The sequence below is a fragment of the Ambystoma mexicanum genome, chromosome 3q, assembly GCF_040938575.1.
Source record: "Ambystoma mexicanum isolate Mex_15411 chromosome 3q, UKY_AmexF1_1, whole genome shotgun sequence".
Classification (NCBI taxonomy): domain Eukaryota; kingdom Metazoa; phylum Chordata; class Amphibia; order Caudata; family Ambystomatidae; genus Ambystoma; species Ambystoma mexicanum.
Genome location: NC_090926.1, coordinates 690,603,482 through 690,617,171, shown reverse-complemented (window position 1 = coordinate 690,617,171; position 13,690 = coordinate 690,603,482). Strand labels below are relative to the sequence as shown.

The 13,690-nt window shown below is 45.7% G+C and overlaps 1 protein-coding gene across 2 annotated transcripts in view; it reads left to right on the top strand.

Annotated features, from left to right (window-relative positions):
* NARF (nuclear prelamin A recognition factor) overlaps positions 1 to 10,086 on the top strand; it is a 527,845-nt gene extending 517,759 nt beyond the window's left edge. For both annotated transcript variants that reach the window (XM_069654602.1, XM_069654603.1), the window contains exon 12: positions 9,414 to 10,086. In XM_069654602.1, the coding sequence (XP_069510703.1) occupies positions 9,414 to 9,655 (242 nt within the window). In that variant the 3' untranslated portion in view covers positions 9,656 to 10,086. The remainder of the gene's footprint in view (positions 1 to 9,413) is intronic.
* The last annotated feature ends 3,604 nt before the right edge of the window (positions 10,087 to 13,690 follow it).

Genomic DNA, 13,690 nt, shown 5'->3' with positions numbered 1-13,690 from the left:
TCGGACATTGACGCTTTGCCATCTTATCAGCCCACAGCGCCTTCGGGGATTTTTGCCCGAAATTTGCCATTGGAGTAACCGATGTGGTGGATCCTCTTAGGAAGGCTACGGCGAAGTCTGTGAGGCCAACTTTGGACTCCAGGCCCTCCTATGTCACCAGGCCTGGGTTTCAACTCCTTCTGGATGACATATATGAAGAGGAAGAAAGGTATGAGTTTGAGGACCCTGGTGAACTTGATGGGGCTCCACTTTTTTCTGGAGACAGTCAGTTGGAGGAGTTGAGGCAGACCCTCCATGATGCCAGTGGGTTGGACACTTCTCCGGAAGTGGAATTTGGTAGGCCTGAGCCCGGGGCTCATGCAGAGTCTTCATACAGGAGGCTCATGGCTAGGGTCTCAGAGTATCTGGGCTGGTCCAGTCCTCCTGAAGACTTTGTGAAGGATGCTCTAACGGACATCTTAGATCAAGGTCCGTCATTTAACCCAGTTTTACCATTTCATCTCACCTTACAGAAAAGGGTGGCAGCTGCTTGGCATTCCCCGGAATCTCTTCCGGCTGTTAATAAATCTTTGACAAAGAAGTACCGCCCATCTGTGAGCGACCCCAGCTATTTATCTACTCACCCCACTCCTGAGAGTTGGGTGGTTCAGACGGCTACGGCCACCTCGATGCAGGTGGCGTACCCTACCATCCCTCCGGGTAGGGACGACAAGCGCTTTGACAGTTGGGCCCGGAAGGTATTTTCTGCTGGGAGCATGGCCTTGAAATCGGCCAACTCCACTTGTGCCTTGGCAAGGTTTTCACATACTCTGTGGAACTGTTTCTTTAGAGGCTGAGCATTTTCCCGAGGGAGAAGAAAAAGATGGGTTCCTTGCTCTCGTGCAAGACGGCAAGGATGCCATGTGCAAATTCCTTCAGTTGGGTTTGGATACGGCCGACAGTGTTAGCCGATCCATGGCTGCGAGTACCGTTATATGCAGATTTGCGTGGTTGCAGAAGTCGGTTTTTGCGCCGGATGTGCAGGCCCGTCTTCTGAACATGCCCTTTGATGGTGCACATTTGTTTGGCAGCAAGGCTGACAAGAACCATGAGAGGTTGCAGACCTCTAAAGCTGGGGCTTAATCTTTAAGGGCAGCTGTGCGTCAACCTCTGCCTTTTCGGGCTATGGCACAGCAATGGAGGGAAGGTTCTTTTCATTACGACGACTCCTTTGGTAGAACGAGCGAGGACGCCAGTCAAAGAAGACAGCGAAAAAGTAACTGTGGTGGTTGGGGAAATCGTGGTGCCAAAGCTGCTCAGGCAGCTGCCTCTTTGCCTTCAGGCACTGCCGCAGCAGTTTCCAAACAGTCATGAGGCCATGTCCCATGGTTCGCCGGTTGAGGGCAGACTGTCACAGCATCGCGAAGAATAGCGAGCCATTACTTCAAATGCATGGGTTCTGGATACCATAGCCCACGGCTACTGCCTTCCCTTCCTTCAGCGGCCTCACGACAATCCACCAGGGAAACTCTTTGAAACTTCCGTATCCACTCCTTGCGCAGGAAACCCTAACCCTTCTGGAGAAAGGCGCTATAGAACAGGTGCCTGTAGTGGAGAGGAACCAAGTGATGGTATTCCCCTTATTTTTTGATCCCGAAGAAAGACGGATTGAGACCCATCATGGACTTGCATTGGTTGAACAAACTTCTCAGGAAGGGCAAGTTCAAGATACTTACTCTTTCTCAAGTCCTCCGGGCTCTTCAACTTCAGTATTGGTTGGTGTCTCTGGATGCTTAATTTCATGTGCCTATTCATCCCAAGCACAGAAAGTACCTGAGGTTTGCGGCTGGCGACTCTTCAGTTTTGGGTCCTGCCATTCGGATTGACCTCCGCCCGAGGGTCTTCACCAAGCTAATGGTGGTGGTGGCAGCGTGCCTCAGGCGAGGGGGATTCACGTCTAGCCCTACCTGGACAACTGGCTGATCCGGGCGCGCTCTTCCAAGCAAGCGTTGGATCACCTGCCGCTCCCTCCACAGGCTGGGCTTCACCCTGAATTTCAAGAAGTCGTATCTCTACTTTCCCGTCGGACTGCAGGAAGTGAAGAAGATTGACCAGGTGATCCATGCCCTTTGTTGGTGCTACAGAAAAGGCGCCAAAACCGAGTGAACCAAGAAGTTGATGAAAGTCGTCCCCCCCCTCGAAGATTGCTGCTGAGATCCCTTCAATTGTCCGTCCTTCAATCATCGGTCGAAGGAATCCAGAGGTCGGGCCCAGAGTTGCAACATTGCGGAGCATACAGCAGAAACATTTTATTCTAACCTGTACTACTTTGGGGGGAAAAGGTATTGCTTACCTGATTCCAGAAAGTCGCTCCAGACCTTTAGAGTGCACGTAGAGGTGTCCTGGGCCAACCCCCTCTAAACTTTGACTCAAGCCGCTGCTCGTGTCCCTTTTATAGTCATTTTTCAGGGTCTCCAACATTGGTTAAGCCTTCTTGTATCTTCTTCCCTACAGACTAGAAAGTATCCACAGTAACTGCTTCTGGTTAGCAAGACTTTAAAACCGATACAAACTTCCTTTTAGCTAGGGTTGCATTTTTTTATTTAAAGGACTGGCTGTGCTACAAAACTGCATCTAGAACCTGAAGCTCTACTGGGATAACACTAACCAACTGTTTTCCTCCCCAAAAATCACTATCTGATATGTATATGCAGGCTAAATGCAATTACCATATTATTTTGTGGGTGCGCGGTATTACCACTATAACTCTCAAACTCCTGTAACAATTATATGCGTTCAGCAACTAACAACTAAAGTGACTATTTGAAAGTATTGAAAAGTATATCTATGTTTAATGCTTTATTGTGCCAAGTATTTAATAGTGACTCTTGTGTACATATAATATATATTTCTACATTTAAGTGGGTTTCTTTGATGTACTTTATGTACTGGGTTCATTGTACTTGCCTACAGCTCACATCTTCCTCTTAAGGTAAGTCTGACTGCTCTGCCACTCTACCAAGGTCCTGAGTTAGTACAGACTGATAGTAAACCCACTGGCATAGCTTACTAAAGTCTTACTATCAGTAGGCCTTTAGGAAAATAATCCTAACAGGTACCAAACAAAAGGTTGACAAAACTGAATCTGTAATCTTAATAAAAGATGGTATATCCGCATTTTACTCAAGCACAACTACAGCAGTTATTGTTAGCTGGTGCTGGTCAACTCACTTGTAGGCCATTCAGCTCAGCGTGTCATATTGTGCACTTGTTTACTTAGATTTCCTTTTGTGAAGTCCAGACAAGCTATTTGACTGCCATGTGTAAGGAACCCATGGTGGCAATAGTAAAGACTGACACAAGTGATCACAGTTCAGCGGTGTTTAATACACTGTATGCAGGTTGGAAATCTAAACCTAAATCTAAGATGGGACCCAGCGTTGATCATCAAATGAAAATAAGGCAGTCCCATTGGCATTGTGTCAAATAAAAAGGGCCTATACTAATAAACCTATTGCCAAACCTTACAACGAATACAAAAAGGGTGTGGGATAGTTCTCAAGAAAAGGAGGTGTTCACAAATATGTCACGATGCGGTAGCCTGGGTCTCCCTTCCCCACGTTTTAAGCACTGGGTAAGGTGGGATCTTGGAGTACAGTCTCCAGCTTCTCCAGCACAAGACAACTGTTTGGTAAGAATTGAAGTATTCTCACTGTGTGAGACTACACAACACTTATCTGCTTGGTATTGGGTAACCCACCTTTTGGTATAGGTCTGTACTACACAAGTTGGTAGTGTGACTGAGCAGCCAGGCCTATCTCAAGAAGGGTGATTGTGAGCTGTAGAGCTGTACAAATGAAATCCGTAAATACAAGTAGCCAAGTAACACTTACGCTCAAGGTTTCTGTTATACATATTTATTTAACATCAATTATTAAATAAGTGTTCTTTAAAAAGACAATTTGTGTAACAATGCAAATATACATTAAAATTACTTTTCAGAATCAGAACAAGTTAGCGGATAATCTTTGGATATGCTTCTTACACAATTCCTACACCCTGAGGTGACTTTAATCACAAGGACAGTAATGGCATTTATATATCACACTAGTTATACTTTGTGGATTCTGAGGTTGCCAAAAGGAAACGTTTCGGAAATGAAAAGGTTAAACAGGTTCTCAGTAAATGTGAGGACAACTAAATCTTCCAATGAAATCTAGACAAGCCTTTCCTAGCAGTAACAGTTTAAAACAAGTTACCACTTCTGAGGGACAAACAATATCAAAGTCAATGGACTAGAACAGTCTTCAGGGAGCCAGGACAGCCAAGTTCAATGGGAACACAGTCTATGGATCTGTTGCACTTCTTAAGTCTTGCACAAAGTTAGAGAGTTTGTAGCAAAATCACTTTTAGGGTCACACGCTATTAAGCCTTTGAAAGGAGAGCTTGAATCAACTCTAAAAGGTAAGCCAATGCAATTCCCAACTGAGAAGAGCACAGCTAAAAGACAATGAGGTAAGTACCCAAAGCCTAAATAGTACCTCTGGTTTGAAGAAGAGTGATCCAGCTGTATTCTGTCTACTACAGCGGTGCAGACCCTGGGTTCCTGAGCCTCAGTCGTGGGGACAAGAGGGAGGACTTCTGGAGGGCTCCTGCGGCGGCACCTGGGTGGTCGTTGGCAGCTACAGGCTCTTTTCGGTTCAGCAGGACTTTGCGGTTTTAGCGCTTAGCAAACAGCACCGTCGTGGATCTCAGATACCGGTTCGGCTTCCTTCACTCCTTTGGTCCTGCACTCTGGTGAGGGGACTCGGGATCTGGTTGTCCTGCTTCTGGAGGGTCCTTAGGAAACTTCTGGAGCTTCTAGCCGGATTTGTTACTGCAGCAGATGTTTCACTCGACTACGGATTACTCGACCCCTGGCATTATGTTCTTGCAGCAACGAAGTACAGCCAGTCGGGGAAGATGGTCCAGTGGAGCTCGTCTCAGGGTTTGTTGGTCCCACTAACCGAAGGGGAGAAGTCGTCCCTTCCGAAGTTCCTCTGTCAAGGTGAAAATGGAGTTTCAGCATAGCAGCAGGGCTTCACCGGGCCATTCAAAGGTCCAGGAGGATGCAGCAAGCTTCTTTCACGGTGTCTTCGTCAGGTGTTTCCCCCACTGGTCGAATCTGCAACTAGTCCCAAAACCCTTGCCTTTTAATCCGGTTTCTCCTATTTATGCACAGCCTAGGCTGTCAATCACACAGCAGGGTGGCTGTCCTGAAAGGACAGCTAATCGGGACTGGTTGCATTAAGGCATTCCTAGAGACAAAAGGACAGGGGAGTTTCGAGACCCTCCCTCACATCCTGTTATTCCAGGCACACTGGAGCCAGAGACGGGCTTCAGGGCTGAAGCCCACCAAAGGCAAGACAAAGAAAGGGCTCAAACCTGGCTCAACGCACAGAGCAAAACCCAAGAAAGACCTCTCGAACAGAAAATGACGAAAAAAGAAGCCAGGGGCCATTTGGACAAAATGGCCACCCATGGGTGCTGTACTGCAGCTGAGGGTTCAGTGTGCGGTAGAAAAGCACAATGGTAGGAAAAATTAAGCACTGCCACCAGCCATTTAACGTAGTGAGGGTAACATAAAAATGCTACATGGGGATGTAGGATACCGGGCTACTAGGTAACCCCCCAGCACGCCACATAAGATGGGGTGTGCTGGATCTACAAAGAGAAAAGGTAAGTAAAGCCAATTTCACTTTAATCCTTGTACGAAATCTAGATGGACTTCTCTGTGACACTGCACTGAAGGTGGCGTGTGTCACCATACAAAAAGTAGATGACTATGGAGTTTGTTGGACAGTGAAAACACATAATCCAAATCGGGTCAAAGACACATGAGAGAGTGAGAAAAAGGTCTCACTCACTTCAGAGTTAAAATGAAAAAGTCCTAAAGTCCAGTAAAAAAGCTGGGGGTCTCAAAGGTTGAAGGGAATTAGCACAGAAATGAGAATTCGTCAGAGCGACGGTTTCACTTGCAGCCATCAGGGCAGTCGATGGCCAAGTCTTGTTGCTCCTGAAAGTCTCTTGACTTTGAGGGCCTGACTTATTCAAACAACAAAACAAAAGTTCCTTCAACAACATGAATGTTCATTTCCTGGTTTTACTTAGGATGAGGATTCTGCACCCCTGGTTCCCCCTCTTCCGGGTGCTAACCCTTGTTCCTGGTGGTGTTGAGTGATACATTTGCACCCCCTACATCTCCCTCTTCCGGGCTTGGATTCTAAAAACAATTCCTATCGATATCAATGTCTTCAGTGGTTGTGGTTTCCTGGTCCAGAGGGCCTCATAGGTTTACCAAGAAAATAAAAAGCAACCAACAAACACAACGTTTTTTTCTACGTATTTCTTGGGTGATGGATTCACCCCTGGGTCCCCCTCTTCCGGGTGTAGTCCCCTCTATGCTTTCAGCCTCCCACTACCGGGTTCACTATGGCTTTTCCAGCATTCACTGAGCTTATTGTCTTTTTAAACAGTTCCAGTGGACATCCCTCGGCCAGGTTCACCCTTGTCAACACACTGTTTCTTGGGACTTTAGACTTGCCCCTTTCTCGTAAACTCCCTCTTCCGGATTCACTCTTGCCAACTTCACATTTACTTTTAATGTTGTCGGTATTCACTTCCCTTGCTTTCTCATTTGACGAGTATTCACTTTCCTTGCTTTCTTTATAGTTCTTAGGTCAAAGGCTTTCGACTGTACAGGGATTTTGCTTGACCTCCAGTATGACCACTTTGACCTATCTTGGCGGCTCTCCTACCGCCTTCTGCATTCTGTAGTTTCACTCGGACGGTGATTGTCCAGAGTTTCTCAGAGCAGCACCCACGTGGTACCGGTCCCCTTTTGCAGCTGTTCTCCCCTTTACAATGTTACAGTTCTCTGAACTTCTCTTATTTTGCCACTTTGCGACTTTAATTCACCACAGCCCGGATCTCTTCGCCTCTCCCCTCTCGACTCACTGGTTGTGATGAACCGCTTGGCTTTCTTCTTTACCAGAGTCAAGGCCGGTACCACTGATGCGGGAGTCTCCCTTTCTCTGGCTCATCAGCATTGATACGCTCTGTGTACCATTGACATCTGGTGCAGCACACTTGGGCTATTGTCCTCGGTCTTAGAATTCCTTCAGCAGAGGATTCGCAGGGTTTTGTCAAAAAGGGAAAGGTCATGTCTCTCCTCGTCTGCCGCTCGATTTCTGCCGCCTTTCTCCTCCTCTTGAACTGCCGGGTCTGGATAGCTGTTAGTCGTGCTGTCTGCCTTGCTCTCTGTGTGCTCTCTTGCTCCACCTTTTATCCCTGTGGGAAAATAAAGGGCTGTCAATTGTGTGTGATTTTGGTCGATTGCCTGACTTTGTCTGACCCGTGGGTTGGGACATGTCAGGTAAACAGGTTTTGTATTAATCTGTTCACTGTCGTATTGTAAAGAAGTGTTAATGTCGGAAACGGGAAAGGTTCTGTAGGGAATTACAACCTTTGTATCAGATGGTTTGTGAGACAAACTGGAATGACCAGTATTTTGGTCATAAAATAAACAAGGGTGTTTGTGGGAACGTTAGTGTTTTATATGAGCCGGTCGGGAATGCAGCAAATAATAATCGAAAGGACGGAAAAGAGAATAGCTGGGAATATCTGAGTAGAAGACGGGATAGCAGGGATTATGGGAGTTGTTTTTTAATAGGTTTACCAGATACAAATGGGTTGTTTGCTTTACCTTTGGGTAAGGGAGATTCAATGGGTGGAAGGGATGATGAGCGGGAATAGCTTATTAAAGCTTCAGGGACTTCGTTCCCCTCACCATCCTCCCGTGATGGTACCGTGTCTCACCTGGGGTACACCCCAGAGTATAACCCCGAGCTCCCCTACCCAGGTGATCCTCCCCCACTTGTCCACCACCAGGAACTGGATCCAACAGCAATGGCCATGTCCTGGCCACCTGAGTCAGGGATCCCTGGGAATAGCCTAGGAGAAACACCTGAGGTTTCTCACATAGGTAATAAAGGTTTATAGAAAATACATTAATAAAATGTATAGTCTCTTCACATTGCCCAGTCTTCAATCCTTTGAGTATACTGGTGCCCACATCAGCTTAATCTGTTAATACCTCTAATTGTAACTGCACCATGAAGGTAGCCTGTTTCTGTGCTGGTGTGTTACTATTCCAAAAGTATAATTATTCAGCTCCTTCCACCTCATACTGGAACTGTTGAAGCAAATCAAAAACTTAACAAAAATGTAAAATAACTTTATAGTGAAAAATAGAAACTAAATGGGCTTGATCAGCTATGCAAAAAAGAATGAACAATAAGATTGTCATGGATTTTGGGAATTTAATTGACAACAATAAGAAATTCCACCATGTAGATCTGAAGCTCCTACATGTTAAGTACTGACAGAAGGCTCGGAGCATGGGGTGGTTGACCCAGCGGTTCCATGTAATAATGTCGCCACAAAAATCTCGCCATGCAAAAATATCGCCGAAAAATGGCTGTTTTTTGTGGTGACATTATTGCATGGAACATGTGGGGGACACCCCCGGAACCCCCAAATACTTTTTTTTTTCCTTTTTTCTTTTTTTTTTTGCCCCCGTCCCCATATATATGGTCACCCATATAATATCGCTGCGACCTTTTCCCGGCGATATTATTTACGGTGACCATATATATGGGGATATTACCTCATACCGACCCAGCAGCCTCTCACTCACTAGGTTTTCACTATGATAGTTGGACCCAGCAGTTACTCTTGTATCACATACAGCTGCTGCTAACAGAGGTACAAGGGCATACTCTGAAACCACAGGTATAGCTCCACCACCCAATTGAATGTCTTTAGGTGATTACATTGAAGCGAACCCTCACTGTTCAAGCTCTGTCACATGAGACCCAGAGGGTTATTTGATACACAACCTGTCTTAGTGTGCTAGAGTCTCTCTCCTCTGGAGGAAGAGCACAGCCTTCAAGGTTGCATTTTCTGATCTGATATTGGGCCCAGTTATGTTCAATGTTCCTCTTCAGGCATTAACTTCCAATTGAGGACATGTATCGCCAACATACTAACGTTGCGGTTCAGTGCCTCTTCTCTCTATCGTCATACCTTCCATTGTGGTTCAGTTAGCGGACCAGCAACTAAATAGAAGTGATGAATATCAGGATGTATTAGCCCTACTCTACAGGCACATGGGTCATTTTTATCAGTTGTTGCAGTCATTTGAGTAAAATACCCTAAAATTAACTACGTTTCCTTTTTTAATTCTACTCTTAAGTGAATGGTTTAGTGCTACCTATGACCCTGAACTGAGCCGTCTTAAAACCACCTTTTGAAGAATTGTATGGAACAAATCTGTTATGTTTCTGTAATGAGTGAATCCCTTTTCCGCACTGATATATTGTTTTGGTTTCTAGGCTGCTTGAATGGAAAAGGCCAAGCACAGACAGATGATGGGAAACCTGACCGTGCGCTGCTGCAGCAAATGGAGGAGGTATACTCCAGCATCCCCGTCAGACTTCCTGAAAGCAACCCTCATGTGCAAAGGCTCTATCATGACTGGCTGGAAGGCACAGACTCCCACAAGACTCAGGAGACTCTGCATAGGACCTACTGCACCACCAACCAGACCTCTGCCAGCCTGGACATGAAGTGGTGATGAACCTGTTGAAGTAACCAGAAAAGCAGGCTTGTCACTAGTGTCCCATCAACGTGCTGGAAAAGAACTGGAACTATCTCTATGCAATTCCAAACCTGGTGCATGAACTCCTTGGACCATTCTCACCCGTGACTTGGAATCCTACATTTGTGGACTATGTTATCCTTCTCTGAGCCCTCACTCTCCCTGTGCCCCTCTACCAGGCTAGTTTCCCCTGATCACATACTTCATTTCAACTTGTGCATCATTTCCTGTTAGAAGGAGGGAGATTCTTGAATAGGGATTTGGGGTTGGAGTGAGAATTGTATGTATGTTTGTCCTGATTCTCAAATGTTTTGCATCATTTTTGTCTTGCATGAAAAGTTGTGCATCTTCCGCAAAATTCTTTTTTCTCCTTTTACCAAATAAAAAAGGGTGAGTTTGTGTACACATTTTAAGACCATTCCAATTTCGATGTTGAGATACCCAGTTTGATTATTGTTCTAGTCTTAAAGGGTGTCCAGTCATTTGATCGAATACAAAGGATCGAATGACAAAAAGTTAGTCAAAAGGATCGAAAAACTATTTTTTGAATGCATTTTTTTTGTTTCGTTTTTTTATTTAATATAGTTTAAAAAATGTTTTTTTTAAAGAAAACATGGGCTGGGGGGGAGGGACCCCCCACCCCCCCCAAAAGAAAAAAAATCATTCGACCCTGTTTTTACGGTCCTTTTGACTCGAAAAAATGGCATTCGATCCTTTAACCTATAACCGTCTTAAAGTATTGAAGAAACGTCAAGAGACGTTGATCCGCTATGATCTCTTTCCCACTTTGGTTACTTCTTGCTTTTAACATTTGAAAGGTCTGATTTAAAAACAAAACAAAAAAATCTTTTACTGTAACCTTCCTGCTCCTGGCTCCCTCACTCGTGGTCTCCATTTCTCTCCATTACCCCTGTATTGGAATGTGCCGTAGATGATTCCAGCACTGTTTGAAATTGACATCAACATTTTAATGTTTCACCATCACATAACCTAACCTCCCTTTTTCAAAAATGATCTCCAAAGACCTGTAGCGTGCACATACATAACCTGAGCAGTGAGAAGTCCAGTATGTGCTATGAGCATTTTCATTTTCAGGACATTACCCATACTGGTTTTCCTCCACCCAACCCAGACTCTGGATGTGCACATCTCTTCTCCCCCTTTCATTATTATTATTACAGAGTGCTGCCAGTAAGTGATCTCCAGCTTCACTGTAAGGAGTGGTAAACAAAAGAAAAGAAAGAGAGAGAAAGATCAAATTAAAATATTAGGGGGATGTTAACATGTTAACGTAAAGGAGAAACTGTGAGAGGTGGAGTGTAGAGCCACAGGAAGAATCAACTGCTGATGGAGTAGAGTGAAAGAATTGAGAACCAAGACTGAACAAAAGCAGTCTCTCTAGACAAAGAGCAATATGTGGTTGGTGCGGCAGGGTCGAGTGGGAGATTGAAGCAGCCCTGTGCAGAGGGGAGTGATGGAGACAAAGCTACAAAAAAGCTGTGGCTGAATGTAAACTGAAATGTCAGACTCTGGAATTCTTTTTAATTTTTTTATTTCCTGATGGGATTTCTCAGTTACAGTTGATGTTGATTCAGAGACTCTATCCTAATGTGCAAAATCGTACTGCCTTTACGTAATTGAGGCTTGTAGCCATGAGTTTTAGAGTGCATGCAGGCCCCAGTATTCTGCAGTTGCTGTGTAGATACCCTACATGGTACTGCCAATATTTCTAATTTGTTCAGTCTTCTACATCACTCTTTCGTATCTTGTTTCAAATATTATTTAAGTAACACTTCTGGTGCATGTGGGTATAGCCCCCAGGCCTATGGAGATTCAAAGCAAATAATATTCAAGACAGCCTGTTGTGACCAACAGGTAACCCACTTTCACTCTTGGCAGACATAGTCCCTTATAAATTTACTAGCATTGTGTTGTGTTTAATCAATTTATACTTTAAAAACACAAATGTTCATAAAATCTTCAAAAAACAATATTTCTTGTATTACATTAATACCAACACGTACAGTTCCTGGGTGTTAAACTAATGTCACCTCAAACAGTTAATAAATATTTGTGACAAATTCAAAGGAAAGTATGACATCACTTGTCCTTCACAGAAAATAAGGATTTCTTACATACAGTCCATTCAAGTACAGTATTTTTTAGAAATGCCGACGCGTTTCGGATATATCCTATCATCCTTCAGGGCTTTGAGTTGTCCGTAATCCTAAATATATTCACATAGTGATCATCTACAAAAAGAGAGAGTAGGACTTTTTAGAAAAGTAATCTTGTAAGGACCGTGTGTATGTGTGTATATATATATATATTTCTGAGGCTTGTGGAATCTGCTTAGATCACATGCTGTGCATAGGCCGACATCTAGTGGAAGCTGCGGAGCATTACAGTTTGTTTTTCGAAACTCGAAAATGGGCGTCGACACAGGGCGTGCCAGTAATACTATCCCTAGTGTGACGTCCACTGTACCCATGATCCATCACGCGTGTAGGACCCTCAGATTGTTTTTTTCCGCCATACTGGTCGGAAGCATTTCGCGGAGTTCCCTTGCCTTAGCCATACTTTTGCTAAATATTGTTATATTTACCCATTTCTTCACCCCAACGTCGAGTCACCGAACTTCCACACTCGACGCCGGCCCGAGAAGAATTCGACCGTCGACAGCTGCACGACGGATTTGGGCCTCGGAAGGCCTCCGGCCTCGGCCCGGGCCTCGGAAGGCCTCCGGCCTCGGCCCGGGCCTCGGAAGGCCTCTGACCTCGGCCCTGCAAATAGGGAGAGTGGGGGTTGGACATACTCTACACTCTTTTTGGTATATAGGTACATTCTTGTATATTCCTACACTTACTAGCCCGCTGCCACAAGGTGCGTATGGAGGGTACCCCTTTCCAATTCTGCCCCAAGTGTAACCGCAAGTACCCTTGGGTCGACAGGCACACCACGTGCAATCTCTGCTTGCCGAGGGACCACCCCGAGGCGAACTGTAGAGCGTGTAGTAGGTTTAAACCGAAAACACTTAAGGACCGTTCGATCAAGCGTTGGGCCCACCACGCCAGGCGTCAAGAGGCCATGGCAGCGGAGGGCGCCTTCAGCGATGGCAGCGATGCCGTGCTTTCAGACGGCGAGGGCAACGTGGCGTCAAGAGACAGCAATTCCCGACCTCGGAAGGTCGTCCGGCAGGGCGGCTATGGGGAAGAACCCCGGCGACACAAGCACTACCCACAAAGCACATGAAGTCCAACCGAGACTCGACGCGCACGTAGAGTTCTCGGAAAGAGGCATATAGAGAACGGTCCGATTCTGTGTCTTCTGGGCTTTCTCGATCTAGATCGCTGCATGACTCTAGGCAATCATCCACTGTTGCCAAGAGTGCCTCGTTCCCCAAGGTAACGGAAGTTCGATCGTCTGAAGACTAAGCCGACTTCCATCCCCAGACCGCACTCCAGGAGTTGGCGCCCGCAGACCGCGTAACGGCGGCTCCCGAGTCCCTACCTCCACGTTCTAAAGATAGGGACACTATCCCCGAACCTCGACCCCAGGCGTGGAAGGCCCCGAAGGGGCGAAAAAACAGGGAAAACACTCTTCCGCCCACGGGGAGGGGGAAAAACAACAGAGGAAGCAGTCTCAGCCTCCTCACACACCTCAAAAACTTCCTACTCCACATAAACAGACAGACAAGTCCCAGTCCTCTGTTATCCCAAGGACACCTGCTAAAACCAGTAAGTCTAGTCAGGATAAAGCAGAGAAAGCCCCAGAAAAGATCATTGCCAGTTCTAGAGAATGGTCTAGTGATGACATAGACAGGGTGATGTCAAGGATGTCTTCATTGGCAGATTTATACGCAAAAAACCCTGAACACTTTCTCTCCTATACTCCCGACGGGTCAGCACCCTCAGGCTCTAAGGATCCAATGCCTCCAAGTAAGAAGTCCCGGTTTGAAGCCACAACACGGTCTTCGGACCCTTTCTATATATACAGCCCTACTCCCAATAT